The 23,289-nt window shown below is 38.4% G+C and overlaps 1 protein-coding gene across 1 annotated transcript in view; it reads right to left on the bottom strand.

Moving 5' to 3' along the window:
* COL24A1 (collagen type XXIV alpha 1 chain) overlaps positions 1-23,289 on the bottom strand; it is a 144,167-nt gene that overhangs the window by 3,493 nt on the left and 117,385 nt on the right. The window contains exons 43-58 of the mRNA XM_065656280.1: positions 22,682-22,735; positions 21,927-21,980; positions 21,767-21,820; positions 19,595-19,648; positions 17,829-17,936; positions 15,263-15,370; positions 13,654-13,761; positions 13,513-13,566; positions 13,162-13,224; positions 11,882-11,935; positions 10,259-10,294; positions 5,670-5,705; positions 5,548-5,574; positions 4,126-4,191; positions 3,205-3,373; positions 1,713-1,822 (exon numbers count right to left, since the gene is read on the bottom strand). Of these exons, the coding sequence (XP_065512352.1) occupies positions 1,713-1,822; positions 3,205-3,373; positions 4,126-4,191; positions 5,548-5,574; positions 5,670-5,705; positions 10,259-10,294; positions 11,882-11,935; positions 13,162-13,224; positions 13,513-13,566; positions 13,654-13,761; positions 15,263-15,370; positions 17,829-17,936; positions 19,595-19,648; positions 21,767-21,820; positions 21,927-21,980; positions 22,682-22,735 (1,155 nt within the window). The remainder of the gene's footprint in view (positions 1-1,712; positions 1,823-3,204; positions 3,374-4,125; positions 4,192-5,547; positions 5,575-5,669; positions 5,706-10,258; positions 10,295-11,881; positions 11,936-13,161; positions 13,225-13,512; positions 13,567-13,653; positions 13,762-15,262; positions 15,371-17,828; positions 17,937-19,594; positions 19,649-21,766; positions 21,821-21,926; positions 21,981-22,681; positions 22,736-23,289) is intronic.

Below are 23,289 nucleotides of genomic sequence, written 5' to 3'. Positions count from 1 at the left end.
TCCTGTGTAACCTCACCTAGGTGTTCCTGCTCTGGCAGGGGGATTGGACTAGATGATCTTTTGAGGTCCCTTCCAATCCCTAACATTCTGTGATTCTGTGAAAACAAGTCATAATCATCTTCCCATTGCAATGATTTCAGCATCTCCGCACTCAGCTGCCCTGAGTGATGAGTTACTAATGTAGCTTAGAAGCATTTCAGGCTTATTTTTATGCCTTTTATAGAAAAGTATAAAGCAAAACAAAACAATTTCTATCAGCATGGAAGGTGAGTAAATGAACGGAGGGAGAGTTACACTAACATATACTGTCTCCAGAAAATCTGTTACAGAATCACAGAATGTTAGGGATTGGAAGGGACCTCAAAAGATCATCTAGTGAAATCCCCCTCCCGGAGCAGGAACACCTAGGTGAGGTTACACAGGAAGGCGTCCAGGTGGGTTTTGAATGTCTCCAGAGAAGGAGAATCCACAACCTCCCTGGGCAGCCTGTTCCAGTGCTCTGTTACCCTCACTGAGAAGTAGTTTCTCCTCATATTTAAGTGGAACCTCCTGTGTTCCAGTTTGTACTGATTGCCTCTTGTCCTATCATTGGTTGTCACCGAGAAGAGCCTGGCTCCATCCTCGTGACACTCACTCTTTACATATTTATAAACATTAATGAGGTCACCCCTCAGCCTCCTCTTCTCCAAGCTAAAGAGACCCAGCTCCCTCAGCCTTTCCTCATAAGGGAGATGCTCCACTCCATTAATCATCTTTGTGGCCCTGCACTGGACTCTCTCCAGCAGTTCCCTGTCCTTCTTGAACTGGGGGGCCCAGAACTGGACACAATATTCCAGATGCGGTCTCACCAAGGCAGAGTAGAGGGGAAGGAGAACCTCTCTCAACCTACTAACCACCCCCCTTCTAATACACCCCAGGATGCCATTGGCCTTCTTGGCCACAAGGGCACAGTGCTGGCTCATGGTCATCCTGCTGTCCACCAGGACCCCCAGGTCCCTTTCCCCTACACTGCTCTCTAATAGGTCATTCCCCAATTTATACTGGAATCTGGGGTTGTTCCTGCCCAGATGCAAGACTCTACACTTGCCCTTGTTATATTTCATTAAATTCTCCCTGCCCAACTCTCCAGCCTGTCCAGGTCTCGCTGGATGGCAGCACAGCCCTCTGGTGTGTCAGCCACTCCTCCCAGCTTGGTGTCACCAGCAAACTTGCTGACAGTGCACTCTACTCCCTCATCCAAGTCATTGATTAATATATTGAATAGTACTGGTCCCAGTACCAACCCTTAAGGCACTCCACTAGGCCTCCATACACACCATACAGGCCTCCAACTAGACTCTGCCCCATTGACCACGACTCTGTGGCTTCTTTCCATCAGCCAGTTCACAGTGCACCTCACTACCTGACCGTCCAGACCACAGTTCCTCAGTTTAGCAGCGAGGATGCTGTGGGAGACGGTGTCAAATGCTTTACTGAAATCAAGGTAGACCACGTCCACTGCTTTGCCATCATCTATCCACCTGGTTATGTCCTCATAAAAGGCTATGAGGTTGGTTAAGCAACTTCGGTAACAGATTATGTGACGTGTTCTTCCACAAAGGTGCACATTTAAAAGGCCCTGAAATCTAACTTCTCTTACTGAGTTAAGTAAATAAGTGTTCATTTGTTCAGAGTTCCAGCACAGATCCAGTCTCTCTGGAAGCAATACGTACCTTTGTCACAGACAGCGGCGTCAAACATGTCTGACCACCTGCAGTGAAGTTGCAGAAAACTTCAATGGCATCAGAAGGACATCCAATATTTGGGTCAATCCAGTATTTTCCTATTAATATGTAATCCCAGATGGAAAATAAAAACAAAACATTGTTACTAAAGAATCTGTTAAAATATTCATCCTTTTGACAAGTATTATATATATTACCTCCATAGCTTCACTAGTAAATGAAAAGGAATGTCAAAGTCTTTTCACTTTTATAATTCAACTAGTAAAAGATACTGAGCAAAATTATCATAACCATTCAATTCTAACTACATATACAACGACTTCTGAATACTGTCATAGTTTCAAAAATGTTTTGTCTTTGTACAGCTTAATAGTGAGAACAAATGGTATTTCCAGTTTGCTCTCTCTGTATTAAAACTTAACCTTTTTTTTTTTAAATTGATTTGGTCTTGGCTTTATACAGAGAATACATTCAAGATGTAAAATATCAATCTAAATTCTCTTGCTCTCATGGCATCTTGAAGATCCTTTCTTTCTCCACTTTCTCCCATCAGACACTTCTACATGACATATTCTAGTGATGGTAATAAGGAGTCTTTGCCATTGTGAATCCACGGGATTTGATCCGATCAAAGAAACAGGACACGTCCAAATTATGTGAGGATTTAGCTTTCTCTAATTTATGGTTAAATACGGGTGAGACTGTGGTCTACAATTTATATGGGTGTGTGTAATCCTCTGAAGTGGAGGTCTGTGTCAGTGACCTTGTGGCCCTAAAGGACTGGGATTTATTTAGGAGAGCACAGTTCTAACAAGGGTTAGGCTCATCCCTACTTGAGTCTTAAAGAATTGATCCATCCTTATATATGCCACAGAATTGTGATTTCCCTGTAACTTCTTAACTTCATTTCCCATTTCCTCCTTAGCTTGTTACTGCTAATAACTGGTAATAGGAATATTCCCAGGTATTAATTTTTTTATTAGCCACTCAAACTCAATTGTCACAGTATTGATATTCCAGATTTAAATAATTATTTCTGGTTTGAAATATTGATTCAAGTTCTTCTGGGATACAACTGTCAGTGTATATGACAGCAGTAGTGTGCTGTATACAACGTTTTCATTAGGAATCTAGGAACTGATCCACGAAAAAATTCACTGAAGATTAGCTATAAATACTTGGGAAACTTTTAATCACAAAATTGGATTCAGTTACAAATTTTCTGGACACTTTTGTTTACTTATATATATAATCTGTGTCTAATATCTCTATAATATTACATAACTACATACTTTGATATTTACAATTCAGAAATTTTATCTTAAATAAAGGTAAAATAAAGATAGCTGTGACAGGCACACCGCAACAGAATATAATAAAAAACACTACACATTAGAATTTTGGTGTAGAAAGTAACATTTGGAAGCAACACATTTGAAAGCCTAGTTGTGTTCAAGTTTCAATGGAAATGAACACTTACCATCTGCCACTTTCCGTTCACAGTTAAGCAAATCCCTGCAGATGCGTGCTGGGTTATCCCGTGTGCCAAGGGGGTTCTTGATGCTGTGCAGTAAATTGCTAAGGTAGTGCAGCGTTTTGAATATCTCTGTACTGTGATCTAGTAAAGTTACTTCAGTATTCTGGTATTTCTGCCAAGGGCCATTAGCAAACATGTTACCACAAAGAAGTGTCACAACAGTATATGCAGTAGAAGTCAAATGGCCATTGAGTAGCCAGACAGAAGCAAAGTATTTATAACGCATGCAATCCGCCATATGAGACAGGGTAGGAATAACATATTCCAATTACAAAATTAGTAAATTTTATTAAAATTTTCAGAGAAGTGAAGTTACAGGCAGATTAAGATCATTCAAATATGTCATTATGACATGACATAAAAATGTGAATAGAGGAAAAAAGAAAAAAAAATAGTGCATTTTTAAAGTATACGTAACAGTTTCAGATTTTGAACAGTGAAATCTACTTGTAGGCTTAACCTAGAAAATATATGCAAATGTGTTTGACTTCACCCATGCAGGGAATTTTCTTGCAATCAATGGGACCACACACTTGCATATATGTCAGTATTTTTTGGATCAAGGCCTAAGTGCCACTATCATTATCTGTGACTGAACAGATACAGTCCACTATGTGTGACAGTCAATACATTTCCATTGCTGCCAACCATGACAAGAGAGTAGAAATGCTTCTGTTTTTCTTAACTTCATTTCAGTTATGTCATATGAATCCTGGCTCGTTTAATTAAATTCTACAGTAATGACTTGCTATCCATGATTCATTTTAAATTAAGCCATTTTAAAGAAGCCCTGTTCTGTCCTCAAGGAATAGAATAATAATTGCATACCCTATATGACAATGTAAATACATTGAAATATATTACCTCCATCTGCAGTGCAGCATTTGACTGAAGCAAAGCTTGAACAGCAGCATTGATGTCCATTTGTTTCTGGAAAAAAGGTATTTCAGAATATAAAAAGATGAACAGCAACATTCTAAAAATGCAGGTGGTCAATTCTTTACGCACTGTAGCAACATACATGATAGCTTCACTATTTTGTCATTTTAGAAAATAATTGTAAACACTTTAAAAATAGGATCCTCCCTTCCATTTCCAAAGAATGCAAGCACGCATATAGAAAAAGCATATTTGATTTTGGTTTAGTACCCCTATACCCAATTTAATAATCATACTCCTGCAACCTGGAAAACAGATACTATGACAGCTGTTACAGACTAATGTCCCACCTTACTCCTCCCAGCCATTTAATTTACATATTTTAGAAAACCAATCCAGGTAAGTGTGAAAAGGTGTTATTTCTTTACAGAGAAGCATACAAAAAATATCTCCGTCAGCCATCAGTACCTGGCAGATCAAAATAGTCTTCATGATGTATGAAAAAATACAAAAATGGACAAACCAGCCTCTGAAGGAGGAAGCCGCTTCTTGTGTATTCTTATTCTCTGCATTTGGTGGGATGTATATACCAGACCCAGACAACACGTTTGTCTATTTTTAAAGCATTAAGTTGCCTACACCAGCATCTAGTTGTTGCAATTTGTTCTCAGATTACATCTATCATTACAGCTTTAGGGCACTTCAGATATTCAGGCTAGATGCGAGGAAGAAATTTTCTACAATGAGGGTGGTAAAACCCTGGCCCGTTGCCCAGAGAGGTGGTAGACACCCCATCCCTGCAAAAGTTCAAGGCCAGGCTGGACGGGGCTCTGAGCAACCTGATCTGGTTGAACATGTCCCTGCTTATGGCAGGGGGTTGAATTAGATGAGCTTTGGAGGTCCCTTCTGACCCAAACTACTTTATGATTCCATGATATTGAGTCTGTCCTAAGTGGAACAATCACTTAAACTAAATCTGTGTGTACTACATATATATATACACACATATACATATATGTGTGTACATGTGTATATATATACACATATACATATAAGGGAGAACGTCTGGGCCAGAAATAGCACAACATTTTCTGTTGCTATCTTTCAGAGTGTCCAAATGCAGAACAGGAGAAAAACCTTTTAGAGCATGATGGAGTTAACTGATGTCAAAAGTCCGAGCCTGTCCATGAGCGTTGCCTGTTGAGGACTCAGCAGCGTGGCAGAATGGAACTGGCAGCGTAAGATGGAAGGTTCAAGAAATGTGTTACTGTAGTGATGGAAGTTGTAGAAAAATGTATTTGCATTTCATGTGCTGTGACAGAACAAGCAACACATTTGAAAAGGATCCTGCTATGTTCACTTTCAAAAAAGGACTGTATTGTAGGTTAGGGTTGTTACAGAACTTACTCTTGGTCCTGGTGGTCCAGGTGGTCCCTGGAAAATGGGAGAAATCAGATATGAGGTGCTTCACATGTTTATATAATGCGATCATAACAGAAAAATGCAGGTAATTTTTTAAATGCACTTACAGGTGGCCCTGGCTGGCCCTGAGGTCCCTGAGGCCCCTAAAAGAAATGAAGATAAAATACAACATCTATAGATGAACGTCTGCTTTTATATTTATGTATTTTTAAATGTCAAAATACCACAAAGCATACAATGAAGAAGACGTGATATTAGTTTTGGTAAAACTGTAGATTATTAGTTACTATTATTAAAGTACCATACTCTGTTAACATGTGAATATTCCTGTTAGAATTGCTGGGTTGTCTGGTTACTTGTTTATCAAATTACTTTTGATATTAAGGGAACATCAGAAGTCATAGAAAGTATTAATATATAACATGCTAGATACGTTGTGCCAGCATTATATGCATGTTGCCAACACAAGTACTACAAGGGATGAATGATCATAAAAACATTGTAAATACTGTTATGGGTGGTAGTAAAAAACTAACTGATACACTTTACTCCATGAGTACCTGCTAGGCATTTATTACCTCCATTTATTAGCAGTGTCAATTTTCAGCCAGAGCATGCTATGTTCATTTTTTAACACTGATATTGCAGGCTTCCTTCATATTCAAGAAGTTCTGCTGTTATTCCCTCATCAGAAGTGGCATCACTTCAGTGTGCATGATGATGCAGTGGGGAGGAAAAGGAAGAGCTGCTCTTCCCTAGCTTATAATGCCTACAACAAACACAGTCTTCAATCTAAGTTTTAGGCTTGCCTTAGGGCTGGACATGGACTCTCCCCAAAACAATAACTCCACCTGAATTATCCTTTTTTGAGCAATTATTTACATTAAGATGGAATGACTATGAGTACTTATTGATATACAGTGATACTTGTGTCTCTGTTAGATTCCCTTCTTCAATCTCTGTATGTGCAAAGCCTCTAGAAGCTGCTGTAGCATAAACAACACCAAGAACAATGACAAGAATAGATGGCAGTGCCTTAATATGAGCAAAAGAGAAGGAATGAAAGGCACAGGCCAGACCTGCACTGTGTATTAGTAAAACCTTATAAAATAACTGAGTTAGTTTAAGCAAAACATTCTTTAGCCAGTGCGGCTTGTACCAATTATTCGAACACAATAAGCTGCTCCAGCAAAAGCCCTCTAACACCAGTGTGGTCACGCTAGTACTAAGTCTCTGCCAAAAGAGAAATAATCTTATCTGACATGGTCATGCTGACAAGTATTGCAAAACGGATCTAGTGAAAGAGGTATTAAGTTGTAAATTAATATAGTAATAAGAAGTATTTCTGCTGTGAAATTTCCCTGCGTCACTGCACGCAACAACTGCTGAACTTGGGCTGTGATTCAAGCCACCACCAGCAAGGACAGCTGGAAATGGCTAAAGAAAGGCCAGATTCAATCTAACGTTAATTCACCTGTATTTAAGTAAAGGATCTCAAAACAGGAGTGATTTACTTAAGTCACTGAGGTTCCAAATTTATCAGTTCAGCTGCATTTCTTACTATCTCTAGACATATTTGTGAGGCAGAGCACATGGTAGCTCCTGGGGAATGCATCTGCCAGGAGTTACAAGGACCTCCGCAGCAGCCCAAGTTACATGTGCTGGCATGTCACCTGCCCTGGCCATGCCAGGGGAGCTCAGGTGCGGGATTAGGAAGGGCATGAAAAGTGAGGAACATCATGTCATTCCTAGCACCAGGTCTATACCAACAAGGCTGTGCTGAGGGACTGCAAATGGCTTTGAGGGCAAGATCCATGTTTTACACATATTCTTGGGAGAATCAAAACAGAAGCAATTTCTGGGTGTTTAGAGGGATGGTCTTCCAATACTTAACTAAGAAAGCCTTAATGGCATAAGCTCTAGGTACTGTAAATATTGTCATCTTTTCAACTGATAGATCCTGCCCCTATTTATTTATATTTCATCCACTTACACCTATGGAAGGGGCTCTAAGCTTCTTTTAGGTAAATATTTACTGATATTTTATGAATACATTAATGATACATGTTGGAAAATAGAAATCAAATAATTGGTCACTTTAGAATACACAGTAGAGAAAACCTTGCGGGTTCTGTGTTAAGTACCTGGCTTCCCTTTACTCTTTTGAGTTTGATTATTGCCCAGCTTGAAATTTTCTTTGAAATCATATTACTGTTCAATAAGCACAAAATATTACTGTTATTAATTATCACAAAACTGATGAGAGATGAGAGCTGCAGTGCTGCACACCAGCTGGGCCGGCTGACCTCCACATTTAACTAGTCAGATCAGCAGCTCAGGTGCTGTTAGACTGTGGCAGGACACCTTCAGTCCCATGTGGATCTGTTACTGAACTGTGTGATCATGTTTGGTGAAAAATGTTTAGTATAAAGTGTGAAAAATAAACTCGAGAAATGAATTTGACAGTGTAAGGCCGTATTTGTTTATCTTGGTTCAGGACTTGATTATGCAAATACCAAGTCAAGGCAAGGCACAAAGTCTTCAACAGTTTGTCCCTAAGTAACCATTTCTCTCTGGTGAATAGATGTCCTTGTTCCGCATGCTGAGATTTAGACATTCCAGTGGATTTTTCAGATGACTGAGTGCTTCAGTTAATATTCCGCGTTCTTGGCATGTGTCACAATTCTAAGACTCAAAAAGCTGGGATAAGATCAGTTCAAATTTATAGGGGTTTCTGAGTTAGAACTGAATATTTTAAAAATCAAAAACTGCACTGTTCCAATGAATTTCAGGTATTTTGCAAATGTGATTTGCCTTGATTCGCTGTCTGCTTGCCAATAAAACCAGTGTGGAAAAAAAAAGGTAAATATTGAATGCTATTTGTTACCTATAGTAAACTACTTTTGGGGGTATTACATTTCTTAACTGCATTAAAACTTCAGAGGGCTATATCAGTTACCTTTAAAAGCCTTTAAAATACAACAAAACCACACAATGTGTTGAAAATCCTGTAGGGATGTTATAAATGTTCTTTCTGTTGTAGAGCAGTAAAATAAGTTTAAATTACACTTTTCATGGATTAAATCAATTGCTAAATGTTTTACTGGAATGTACAGGATTACCTTTACAAATCTACTTACTTTACCCTTTGATCACATTAGAATTTAATGGAGACAAGTATAATTCCAGTTCATAACAAAGGCAGAGAATAGAACAGTTAGTTTTAGTGTGCTCTTTAGTTCCTTAATCACCCCATTTGATGCCTAGTACAGAAGGTCAAAGGCCAAAACTCCAATCTTTTTCTAATACTGTAAGGCCCTGGTTTTATATGCAATGATACATATTCTTAACTTTGGAAACATGAGCAATCCCAAGGGCTTCCATATTTTCCATGACTCTGGAATTTTTCCAAGAAACAGAAAGTGTTTTTAACACAATTAACAACATGAAGCTTTCGCTGACTACTTTTGTCATTTTGATGCTATGTCATCGTATCTCAGAATGGGTAAAGCCCAATAGCATCATGCAATATAATAGTCTAGTACACAATACAGTGTAGTAGCTGCCATCAATGATTGTATTGTAAAAACTGTTCTTTGCAATTCTTTGTTTAGGTGAGGCAAGAACATTTTAATTCTTTAAGTTTACTTAATGATTATAAATCTACAAGACCATAATAGAAAATTACAGATCATGCCTTATCATATAAAATTGTGTCTTTTTTCACCTTGAGGATAGTCATGCACTGGAACGCATGTCCCAAAGAGATTATCCAATCTCCACCCCGGAAGTTTTCAAAATCCAGTTGAATAAAGCCCTGAGCAACATGGTCCAATCTCAGAGCTGACTCTTCTTTTTTTAAACAGGAGCTTGGTCCAGAAATGCCCTGAGATGTCCTACAACCTAGATTATCCTATGACCCTATATTATATTTCATTATGTGAATTACATGAAATTAAAAAAAAAAAAAGAAAATGAGAACACACTTTCAAAAATATCAGAATTCTGAAATAATATTCAAAAATGTATTCCATGTTTTTCTAAATGTTTCAATCACAGTGACATAAATTGAAATATAATTTTGATTAAAATTTTTCAACAAACTCTGATTCTGACTCTATCAATTTTTCTCCAGAAATAACCTACAAAACCTGAACTTCGGTTCACCACTGACCTCAACAAGGAGAAATGATTTTACATTCCATGTCTTCCAGGGGATAAATGGACATTTGTTTCTGGTAATGAACACTGTATCCCTGACAGACAAAAACCAGCTGGCACACACGGCATGGACACCCATCCTCAGCTCCCGGCTCCTCCTGAACTTCTTCCTCTTTAGACAAGACCATACAGATGCGTGAACACGTGTATGCATGCTGTGCGGCACTGACAACAAATGTGACAAGAGATTTTTCTTTTACATCTGAACTGGGACAGATTTGAAGTTCGTGACTGCTACAGGATCGGGGGCTCTACTGCCTGGCAGTGCACACCCACTGGGCACATCTACAGAAGTCGACTTGAGCAAGAACAGGTCGGACTTCTGACACATGCTACCAAGTTTCTTGGCCAGTGCTCTCCTGGAGCACAACACAACTGTCTGGTATTCAGAGCACACAAAGTACATTCAGAGTAACAGAGGAATAGTTTTTACACAGCCAAAAAAAGTGAAAGCAGAAAAATCATTGCATATTACCGTTTCACCCCTTGTGCCCTTTTCACCTCTCGGTCCCTGTAAGAAAGAGCAGCTGTTAATCCAGTATGTTTTCTAGCCACCTAGGACCGAAATAAGTAAATTAATATCCATGAGGGTTACACTGCTCACATGAAAAATCCAGTCTCACCTGTGGAAGTACTTACAACTCTGGGGCTTTAATTTCCCTGTACTATTAGCAAACTAAATTACTTGAAAACATCTTGTAATTTTTGTATGTGGAAGTCTGTTATTTTCTTCTGATTGTAAATATGTTTTTTTCTCAGTAATTTTAACTGTCAGCATTCTCCCTGTTGATCAGCTGTATTCTCTACAATTCGATCCACTGTAATTCATCAGTGCTTCACTGTCTTAAGAGTAGAGCACAAAACTCTATACTCTCCATCACTGAAGAAATCCATTGGTTACATATCTGGTTTTATTACCCCATTAGTTCTCCTCACAGAGTCAGATTAGACACTGTTCTTCTGTCTCCATGGCATTTTTGGCTAGTTTTGCACTTAAACTGTGTTTCTGAAGACGGTAACAATCTTACAGTTCTTTCCTGGAAGAATTTTGCATTTTGAGGGCAGCATTTCATAACACATAGAAGTAATCTTCAACTGTAATGCTTTCTTAATGATAATGGCAAACTATTACATTCAATATGAAGTATATCAAACGCTTTCATATGCATATGCACAACTGTAAAGTTTTCCTCCTGTGTGGGATTGAAAAGTGTACAGCAAGACTTAGGCTTTTTTTCCCAACAGGTGGAAAGAATAGTCTAATTACTGAAGGAAAATTTCCCTTCTCCTTTCTTTTCACTTGTAAATAATTGTATTTGTTGCTTTTATTGTATATTCCTGTTATTTTTATTATTATTATTTAAATTTTTAGATCTTCTTATTTCTTCCCAGTCTTGTTGATCAGATAGAGGAACTTGAGTGGTACAAAAAGCTTCTAAAACCTCCCTACATGGCTGCAGACATGAGCCAGAGGGTGCCCTGGCAGCACACAGCTCTGTGTCTGGCACAGGGAGTGCAACAAGGGGTGGAAACAGGGAGGAACCTGCTGCAAGGAGTCTGGGATGCACTGAAGATCATCAGAAAGGCCAAAAAGACGTTTGAGTTGTAACAGGGACCTCACTAGCACCTGGAACATCCCAACAAGGGCTTGTGGGCACTGCCAGCACAGCTAGGGGGGCACTCTGGACAGTTCAGCCCAACTAGCACATAGAAAATAAACCACATTGAAAGCGAGTGTGGCTGCTCTCTGAATATGTCTCATACCTAAGCCTGAGAAAGCATATCCAGGTGGTAGTTACCATGTGCTGTTTCACACCTTGACTCACCCACTGCCCCTGTAGGCATGCCCTCTGTATACTGTATTTAGAAGGCCATTCCAATTACTTTTTTTTCATTGTTTTTTGTATTTTTTTTCTTGTCTGTATTACAGATGTTGGAGTCACACACGTTTACTTACTAGCATGGTATAACATGAAGCTGATCCTGCTAGTTGCTATTTACAAATAGACAAATTAGGAAGTTGCTAGTTGCAAAACAGATTATTAAAAATAAGGGTAGGTAAAATAACCAAATTATGCAAAAGAGAAGAGAAACTTACAGGCCTGCCAGCTGGACCTGTCACACCTTCTTGACCAACAGGGCCAATATATCCCTGCAAACAAGCAAATAATTTATTAATCCACCGTGTTTTAAAATGAAGAAAATCCTCATGGCATGTCCTGGTTTAAAGTTGCTCAGCACACAGCCCTGGCCAATATCCAAAAGATCACGGTGGTGTTCTCTTTCTGAACATTGAGTGCACATTGCTACAAAAACAGCAAAGTAATTACTTCAATAATTAGTAATAGTTATACTTGGAAAGCCCACACGCATTCTTTTATGTGAAAGCTGATGCACTAAAAACAGTGGAAACTTAAGTACTCTGATTACTAAAGACCACATATTTATTGTGCTGCAGTCAACTATGTCTTGAACTATATTACTGCCCATGAGTACTCTTGTAAGGCTGCCAGTAAGTGCTGCTAAAATTTTACTTTCATGTTCAATTTCATTTAGAGCAAATGGCTCATTTCCAGTGTTCATGTTGTATAGGAATGTTTAGAAAAAGAAACAAGCTACTAGAACAGGCCCCTAAAGCTGCTGCTTTACATCTGGTTAACTGAACTAATTCAGTTCTGCAATGGCAGTGGCAGCAGTAAGACAAGAAAGTTTTGTAGGAAGACCTTCCATGCTACAGCCTTTCCCCATTTTTCCTTTTTTATTTGATGCTGTGAGCTGGATGCACACTCCCCAACTTTACAAAATGCTAAAGATGCTTCTGCATTTTTGGTGAGTAGCAAAGCAGAATGTCATGAAGAAGGTGTCATGAAGAATGAGCTAATGCAGGTTAGTAACCTTACAGGTAAGAAGGAAACATTTATTAAAACAAAGGACTACCTATTAATACAAATCAATAATGCCTGAGCACCACTCTTGTCTTACTGCAGGCAAAGTCTAACCCTTTTTGCTTTTGCTGTAGGACAGAGTTATACAATCAGCATTGCTGCGAGTAAGATGAAATAAAATGTTCAACCCCAATTGACAAAGCTATGACAGTGATAAGGCTACTTGTGTAGATAAAATTATACTAGGAAAGCCACACTTCGTCAGCAGAACTTGTTTTTTTCCTTCAAGATTAAGAGCCCAGTTCTGCTTGTGTATCTGCACCCATGTTGCAACCAGAGCAGTGTTGTAGTACAGGCAAAGGGCTTTTAGTGAAGCCATAGTCTCAGAGACAAAGGTTTGGTTAGAGGGTTCTGGCCTTGTTAATAGGAAATTTAAAACATGTGCCACTTGCAAGGCATCCTGGCAATCTCTTTCAGGGAATGAAACACTTACAACTTGGCCTGTTGGACCTTTTGGGCCCAGAATTCCAACTAAGCCAATGTCCCCTGCAGGACCCTGAAAATGCAAAGGAACAGTTTAAGCAAACATGGATATTAGCTATCCACTTGTTTCAATCTCTTGTAACCAGTGGAAGATAATTTCTAAGAGCAGTAACAGTGAAAATACCAAAGCACACTGACCCAGAACGTCCCTCTTTGGATGTGGAATACACAGTTCCGTCTACAATGTTCCAACAGTTCCGATAGATTTTGAACAAATTATTGTTAAAGCCAATTAATTCTATGCTTTCCTAATGTTCTCACTTAATAGCTTAAGATCTAACAGAAAATAATGAGCACATACTTTTGGACCTGGGAATCCTTGAAACCCCATTAAACCTCGATCTCCATCTTCTCCCTGTAATAGGAGCAATCATCCTTACTATTATTGCATGTTGCTAACTCTTGGACTACTTGTGTCCCATCAAGAGCTGTGATTACATACAGTCTGTCCTTTCAGTCCAGCAGCTCCTGCTGGTCCTTGGTCACCTTGTGATCCTGGAAGTCCTCTTTTGCCTCGCTTTCCTGGATGACCCAGAAGCCCTTTCTCACCCTGTGAATGGGAAGATAACATATCATTTATTACAATTATGACAGTTATAAACGTAGAGAGTAGTTTCCTGGCAGAAGTGTGCAACATGCTTGCTCCCTAAGAAATAGACCTACTCCACTCATTTTATGTCCATCAGGATTGCTTTCAATAATTATACTTTCACTAAATTGCAGATGTGACTTAACTGTTCCTTGACTTGGAAACATCATTTCCAGTATGGTATCTCCCAGTACAAGCACTGAAATTCACAAAATGAAATGCAGAACAGTAAATTTAAAAAGTAATAGTTTGAGCAAGGCATAGTACTAGTTGTGCAACTCCTTGCTGTTAGAATAAAAGTCTACATTGATTCAAACAAGAACTAGACAAGTTCAAGCAAGATAAATCCTTAAGGAACTATCAAATACATAGAAACCATGTCTAGCTCAGGAGGTTACTGACCTGCAATTTAGGCTGGGAACATACACCTTTCATGCTTGGTTTGCATGAAGACTCTTTCCTAGGTGTTACCTTTCTGTTCTAGGACAGACAGACTTTAGGCCTGACTTGGTGTGTTCACTCTTAACACTTCTTTTGTGCTATGTGCTAAGAGTTTTTCATCGCCTCATCAATTCTCTGTCTTTTTGAGACTGCAAGAATTTCTGAGTAGGAATTACCTCCTACGGCTCATTGTCTAGACAAAGGAGTGAAAACCAGACTGGGAGCCCTGGCAATAGACACTATAAATAGTGAATACAGTTTATACTAAAATATTTTCATTCAAAGATAATACAGACAGTATTTCCTTCCTCCAGTTTTCAAGTAACTTAAGGTTTTAAAAACTGCTTACCAATAATATCTCATAGAGCACTGCGAATCATGATTTTTAGATGAAAAATCCTATTCTAAATGGTGAAAATGATCTGTAATGTTTCCATTCTTTGATTCTTGATTCTTTTACCACTGAAATGAGTCTAATTAATATGAGGATATAAAAATATGGTGGTGTTGGGTACCAGAAACTGGCTGGAAAATGGAGCACGCTCAGATTTCTTTCTTTCTGACAGGGCTGAGCAAGAACAGTTTAAGTTCTATGATAAATGAACATCCAGACATGCTTGTTTGCCCTGATGCTTGGAACTTAGGCTTGAAATTACAGTACTTCTCTGCTAATAGATTGCTTAGATGTTCAAATCATCTACACTGTTCTAGCAGTTACAGAAGTTTAAAAAGAAGGTTAGGAAACATTTGGCCCCAAAGCTTTGGGGGAATAAATATCAAAGTGTTTGGAGTGGCTTCTGGAGTTAGGAATAGCATCCGGATGGATGGGAACTCTATTTTCAAATTACAGTTTATAGGCAAGAGGTCAGCACATCTTGCACTTCTATCCTTCACATAAGTTTTGATGTCAGTTACTCACATCATTAACAGTAGCACGGTGGTTCCAGAGCCACTGGATGCAGTATGAAGACTAAGCAGTATCAGTACTACTGTACTTAACCAACAAATCCCAAGTGTGTACCTTTAGTCCAGGTGCTCCCATGGGCCCTGGCATGCCTGGCAATCCTTTGGGACCTCGAGCTCCAGGATAACCTGCGAGACCCGGTAAGCCTGAGTTTCCTTTATTACCCTTAACAAATTGAAAATAATTGATTACAAGCAGAACAGCCAAACATGTTTTTTCATTGTATGCTAAAACAGGCATATAACAAAAATCAAAGCCGCTTAATGTGTTCTGTATATATGGACACACATCAAAACATACAGAAAGACAATGATCAGCAGTATCATCTGGATTTCTGCTAATACTCCAAAAGCAAAACCCCATCATCCTTAGCAACAAAGCTACATGTGCTTTAACTGTGGGGTGGATTGAGGTTTCTGAGGAGTCAAGTTATTATAGTTTAACAAGTCACCACTGTCAGAAAAGCAAATGCTAACCATGCCATAGCCCATTGCACTTGTTCAGTTCAGTGTTCATCTTAAACCTTGTTCTGTCCTACCCTAAATATATCCTGATGTCATTTGTGTGAGATCACCTACCTAGACCTTAAAAGACTTCTGAGAACATTGAATAGAATCAGTTGCCTCAGTAGGCTTATGCAAGGCATCTTCCCTATTAGCACCCTCCTAAACAGGAATATTGCCCAGTTGGATCACCAGCTTAAGCACCAGTGACCTAGAAATAGTGAGCAAACTTCTGTCCACAGTAATTGGGCATTCAAGTGTATATGAAAGCACCCACAGGCATACCAGTGACTGCTTTTACCTCCCACGGGGAATCATAGACAGTAGTTTATATGAGACTTAAATTTTTCACAGACCTGAAAATTTGCATGTTCAGAGTAATAGCTTTTAGTGCTGATCCCTGTTTAATTATTTGCCAACACTATTTTGAAATATGCAGGAAGAGAGCACTAATATCCATTAATTAGAGATGTCTCCACAAGATTGTTCTTGGATGAGTGTTGTGTGATGTCTGAGGACTCTGAGCTTACATCCTTCTGATGAAAACGAGATCCTGAATTCATTCATTACAGATGAGATTAAAATACTGTTGAGATTCATAGTATTCATTTTTTCAAGAAGAAGGAACTCCACATCAAGAAATAGAATGAGACTGCCCTCTCATAGAAACATTCAAAATTCAACATGCTTATTTATAAATACCAGACATACTGATAATATTGTGTACAGTCTGTAGGGATTCATATGCAATAACTCCACCATATCAAGAAAGATCAGAATATTTGTTATGAAAATGTATGAGAACATCAGACTATGAACTATTTTTAATGAAAAGACTTGTTACAGAGTACATGGAGTTAAGCCAATTTTGACATGTTAAAAAATACAAAATGAAAACTTGCTACCATCCAAATGAATGTTTCTGTGATGCCATTTAGTAGAAATATATACATACATACATATATGTTCTTTTTTATTTCATATGACATTCTGTTAAGCATTCATAGAAATAAAAGCATTATATGAAACAGGATTTCTGTATCAAATGTGATTTTCAAGGCTTTTGGATATGGTACCGTAGCTTATAGACTGATGGGCTGATAAACTTATATAGCAAAAGTTCTGTTCTTTTTATTCATTGGGACAAAAGTCAGTTAAAAGCCTCTTTATTACAAACTGTAACACTACTATATGTTGTTAATATGGAGTAATGGAGTCTTTTTTAATATGAAATATGACATTTTGAGTGAAAAGGCAAAAATGTAAGAATTCTTTGAGGTGATACTCCTAAATCCAACTCCAAAGAATTTTAAGTACTTGAAAGAGATTCAGCAGACATGATGTGACACTGGAGAGGCTCGAATAGGGTCCATCTGCCCCCTATGGGTAACTCGTTTAATTTTCTCTTTGTTCAACCAGATAGGAAATTAAAATTTGTAAGAGTGCCTCCAGCACCCTCATTAATTCCTAACTAGAACTACTGAGAAACACTATACCTGAAATCAAAGTGTTCAGATTTTCAACAATGTCAACAACTAAAGGAATTTTCTCCCTCCTCTCTGGAGCGAATAAGTGAAGAGCTGTGTCACTGCTCCCAAAGCAGCAGGTGGCAGGTCACCACCCTTGGCCCACAGCAAAGAACAGACAGACAAAAAGGTCTGTTTCCAAGAATGTTCCCAGGTACCCCAGCTACCTAATACTCTTTTTCACTGGTTTTGTGCAAAGCTTTGTAATCCCTTAGGTAGAGAGACATACGTTACAAATTCAAAGACAATAAAGAAAACGTGGGATTATCTCAGGGCCTGAAAAGAAACAGTCTCAGCTGGGGTCTGTGGCTCAATTTCAGGAAGAGAACTGTGAAGTCTCTCATTAGAAAGCATTTTCACTTGGTTACTACTAACATTTGCTAATGAAATAGTTCTTCCGACAGCACGTTTCCCTTTTGCTGACTTTACATCCTGGCCAGAATATCAGGAGCAAAGGAGAAAGAAAACAAAGAATTGGTCTCATTTTCAAGACGCTGAAGGAACTGAGAATGTTCCTTCTGTTGAAATACCTTAGCCTTAGAAAATTTGTAATGCAAAATGACATAAAAGCCGGCAATGTTGAAAGCAACTTACCTTAGGGCCAGGCTTTCCTGACAGGCCAGGCTTGCCAGCGTTCCCAGGAATACCTTCTGGTCCAGGGTATCCAACTGCTCCTTTCTGCCCTGCTGGCCCCGGTTTTCCCTTGAAACAAATTCAAATCAAACATAGCACTGTTGGCTCTCTTCACCATCACAGAACTAGATTTCAGTCACAGTACTTCCTAAACCCTACATAATAGCAAACACGGTGACATGGATGAATACTTGCAGAGGGGGCTCCAAGTTAGGATGCTTGGTTTAAAATGCTGCTGGTTTAACCTTAGACTTGCTGTGCTCTGAGCAACTTCAGCTGAAACCATGGCGCCAACCCCTCTGCATGCCAGGCCTGCAAGATGGCTGAGAGAGTTGATTCTTAAAGTGAAGCAAGGAAACCTGATAAAGTAATCTATTTATCCCTGTAAAAAAACCCACTGTATAACTGTTCAGCCTTCATTTTACTAGATACTCTGTATTGTACATTCATAAATTTATGCTGTTGAAATTTGTACATATCAAAAACATATACACGCATCTAATTAGACTAGTTTGTGCTAACTGTTGCTGTACCTGCATGAAAAAGCCTCATGTCACATCCCCCAAAGGAAAAGTGATTTTTTCATTACAATTGTTTCCCTTTATACTGACATACATTATCTTAATGGGTTTGGAGTTCTGCAGTTATGTCTGAATGAATGCAATTTTTCAGAAATGTAAAAATATGCTAACTACAACACATCTTAGTTGAAAAAGTATAGTTAACAACAGCCACATATAATATGAGAAGCATGCCACCTTAATCTTATTTCTAACTTCTGATTGCTGAATTCTCTTGCACTTGAGATGTGCTTTGAGACTTCCTCAAGTTCCAGCTTTACTGTCTCTCCTCCTCACTTTTCCATATGTTTTGCCTTTCCCTTTTTTCCTTTGCTGAACAATACTCTCTCTGCAGTCCTCCAGAGGGAAGAACTGAATATTTACAAAAGACAGTGTCCTTGCCTTCAAAAGGCTCTTCTTGCACTCTGCCCAGCAGGTACAAGCTCTGTGCAGCAGCTGAATTTCTCTGGTTACTGACAATGTTTTGATGTAAGGCAGCAAAAGTTTTTACGACATGTGCTTGTGTGGTATTATTTACTAGGGGACCAAAATAGCCTTGATGCATTTTGTTCTTGGTTACATTTACAGAACACCTACTGCTTCCTGATTTCTGCCCCCTCAGGGAAAAAGGGAATGCAAGTTCGCTTCTCTACAGCTAGCTCAAGAAACAGGATTAAAAATTTCAGTTGAGGGCAAGCAAGAGAAAGAAGTAAACCTCGAGGGATCCACCAGCTGTATCCATCACGGACACACAGATCCAGGCTTCTGTAGGCTGCAGCTGTTCAAAGGACTGATGGGAGCCAGGACTGAAGAGTATTACAGTCCTGTGCAACATAATGTGATAACTTGCACATGGACTACACGCCACATGCAAAATTGATCTAATTAGGTAACTTTACTTACAAGGGAAGGACCTTTTTGTTACATTAGCTGCACTTCACTTCCATGTGCTGAGTAACTAAGCACAATTCAGTATGATTTAACATACTTTCAAAAATTATTCTTATTTTCGCAGGGGTTCCTTTACACTTCCTGAATAATTAGAAGGTTCTTTACAGTGAGTGTAAGACTTTCTGGTACCACTGCCGTGACTCAGTTTTCGTTTTATTAGTTATTATTTTCTTTGTTTTATAACCTGAAGACAGACTGTAGAATTTTGTTACTTACAGGAATTCCAGGTTTGCCAGCCGGACCGGTTGCTCCTTTCTTCCCTGTGGGTCCCTAAAATTTACAAATACTTGTGAACTGGCAAATGTCTTAAACTCAAATCCCCTAAGAGCTGAGAACTGTACCCCTCTAGTACGCATGTTCTCATTGCCTGGCTTTGGACCAGATTATTTCCATTTTGGGAGAGAGCAGAAAGTTTTTCAAATAGAAGTGAATACATTTTTGGTAGAATTGTATATATTTTTCCTTTTCCTAATAGTTAAAGTGTAGTTTTCAGAAATTTTTCATCAACAATACGCATAAAAATATTTTCACTATGAATCTGGCAATTTCTCCTCTATCAGCCACATCTCTGTAAGGAAGTGGCTTTTACAGCACTGCCTGTGCCTTGTAAAAAGGGAAGTCCTGGAAAGTAGCAATGTATTATAGGTGCACTGAGTATGTGGAAGAGAGTACTAGAAGACATTGGGGTCAATTACTGTCGCATATGGCAACGGACTTCATAAGATGTAAACAAAAAATATCATTTACTTAAAACCAGACTTTTTTTTTTTCCTTGACCAATCTAGGAATCTGTAGTCTTAGAAAACTGAGGGATACTGATAGCAGATAACATTCTCTTAAGTGGTTCAGTGACACAGGAGGCCAAGCACCAGGGAAGAAAAGCTCAGAATGGATGAAAAGCATCTCAGAGAATTTTGGTTATACTTCACAGAATGTAAAGATCCACAGTATTAATTTTATCCTAGCTCTAAGAGGTACAACCACATGGACAGCAGGGACAAGAATAACACTTGTTAGCACAGATCAAGTAGAAAAAAGATTCCAAGATTTTCTGCATTAGTTATTTTAAACACTGCTCTTAAAGCAAAAGTGACACTAAACTACTATGCTGCAATATTACATAACAAGTGAAAAAGCTAAGGTCATCGTTAGTGTAAATGTTTTATAATTAACGTAAATATGATTAAATCAGCAAAATTTTGTTCTATTCCTTAATTTAATGCATTTTTGTTAAGAAACGCATAAAAAAGTCCACCAATCAAAACTGGAACATGCATATTCAGAGAACTTTATTGTTTTCATTAAAATTTCTGAATGTATAAAGTAAACCCAGACGATTCAGAGTTGCAGTTTATGGGATTGACTTTGTAAGGCTTGCTACAGCAAGTTAAGACTGAATGAATGTTTTCACTATTAATGCTTCTACATAAACCTTTAGGCTCTTATGGGTTGCTCCAGGCTGGACATTGGTTCCATATTTGCAAATGGCAGTTTTAATCTGAGGGGCATTTGCAACACAAAGAAAATATTCTCTGAAGCAAAGACAGAGGAATGACTGATTTTACCCTGTACTGTGAGTAGTCAATCAAAGGCAATATATCTGAGCACATGGCTAGAGTACATGCTGGCAATGTCACTTTCTGCTGCTCCCCATTCCTAATCTACTACAGATCCTTGCATTTACCTAGAAAATGTTGAAACTCTAACAGAGTTGCACTATGGAACTTCTCAGACAAAACACCTTGTTTAATTTGCAACGGCAATTGGTATAGTAAGAAATCTTTTAGCCTAAATCTTTTGAAATCTCAAAAGCCAATGAAATTCATCCCATGGGAGAATACTTTTGGCAATTTTCAACACAGTACCAAGGTGAATAGTTATTTCTAAAGGAAAAGGTTTAGTCTTTGATTTTTTTTTTTAATGAGTTGTTCGTTGATTATTCGTCTACTATTCTGTAGCAAATTCCTTATTTCCAGGCCACTGAAAATTCAGCGCAGTGCAGTACCAGGAGGCTTCATTTACAGATCAGACCAGTAAAATCCTGGATGCCTACCAGAGCTAGTTTTCTGTAAGGAATTTAAGGGTATAAATGGGTAATTATGCCCCATTAAGGTATAATTGAATATCTCTCAAATGTTTCCAGAAGAGCCTCTCATAATGCTTTGTATCACTCCAAAGTAAAACCACTTACCTATCAAATAACACATATTTACTATCCCAGATCATTATGCATTTTCCCTTCTAAATTTTTATTGTCCCTGCAGATATGAAAAGGAAACTCAAACACTGAGTTTTAGTCTTATACAAGTTTTCCAAGGATAGTCAGTGAACAGTAAAAACATATAAATGCCAATTAAGTGCAGTTTTGTTTTCCTTTTTTCTACTTACTTCTGAACCTCTTTCTCCTTTTGGCCCTTGCTCTCCCAATTCACCTGGCTCTCCCTTTGGAAAGAGCATATATTAAATAAATAAAAAGAATCATTTGAATGCACATGAAAACACATTTTCAATAGCCAATAGAGAAATCTCACTTGTTTGAAACACTTACTGGAGGCCCCTGCTGTCCAATAGGTCCTCTAAGCCCTGGAAGACCTATATGACCCTGGGAAGCAGAAAATATAACCTATTGCAATACAAGTCACTCAGGATGTCACACTCAGTGAGCTACAGATTTCCTTGTAAAGTCCACCTTGAGAGGTGCTGGGTGTCCCCAGCTTCACTGACATGACCTAGATAAAGCACACTCAGCTCTCCTGAGATCAGACCTTAGGGAGCTTTTCTTCTTTAAATTCTCTACTCAAAACTGCAAGTGGGAATTACGTATTGTTTAAACATTTCTGCACTTCTGTGGGCATAGATCATATTCAGTTCACTGATTTATTACTATGTCTATCCATATTATCTGTGTAACAAACAGGATATTCCATTGTATTTCAGCAAACTGCATCAGTGATTAGGATGAGTTACCATCCAATTTGTATATGCTGAAAGACTGAATACAATTATTGAATAATTATTAGGATTAGATTTACAAAGAAATAGTGCTTAAATTTCAGAGAAAAATGTTTATTCATTCAGTATTACAGAATCACAGAATTGTTTAGGTTGAAAGGGACCTCTTGAGATCATCGCCCCATATGAAAGATGCTAGAATGTGTTCCAAGAGCTCATCAATGCAGTGAGGCACTAGTAAGTGCATCTCCGCACACTTGTAAGAGAAGATAATACTTCTGCTCCATTACTCTATATGTATGCATAACATACCGTGTTCAAATAAAAAGAATAAAAAGCAAGAGGTATTACCTTGTAGCCCTCATCACCAGGTTCTCCTCTGTCTCCACGTTCACCACTAGGACCCTAGAGAGAAAACCAAAGAGCAAATTATAACAGGTGAACTGAAATAATGCAGTAGTGAAATACCAAAAGAAAGCTGGGTTTTCTCTCAAAACAGACTCACCAACAAGACGGAACCGAGGATTACAAATACAAAAGTTAGCTTGTCTAAAGGAATAAACGTGGGTTTTTTTCTAAACAAAATGCATTGCAGTCAGACAGTAGACACTGTATAAAATATTTTGTAGAAGCTAGACGACAGACATTACATGGGCATAAATGAAACAGGAGTATTGACCTCAGTAGAATTTCTCCAGGTCTATACCCATATATATTTCTGATATCTGAATTTAAAATCTCCATGAATAAATGAAGATACTTTATTTTCAAGACATGCATGGAAAACACATGGAAATTTGGATTCTTTTCTGAAATGACTTGCTGTACTCAGAATCTGCTTTAATTTCGAAGTTCGTCCTAATAAAAAGGCAATTTCGAATGCTCGGCATGCCTCAATACATATGATAAATGCACAGGAGCAGAGGGAACAGCAGGATTTTTGTGGGTCATGTGGTTCT

Source organism: Caloenas nicobarica, chromosome Z (genome assembly GCF_036013445.1).
Source record: "Caloenas nicobarica isolate bCalNic1 chromosome Z, bCalNic1.hap1, whole genome shotgun sequence".
Taxonomy (NCBI): Eukaryota; Metazoa; Chordata; class Aves; order Columbiformes; family Columbidae; genus Caloenas; species Caloenas nicobarica.
The sequence above is the reverse complement of the archived record's forward strand: the minus strand, read 5'-3'. Positions and strand labels throughout refer to the sequence as shown.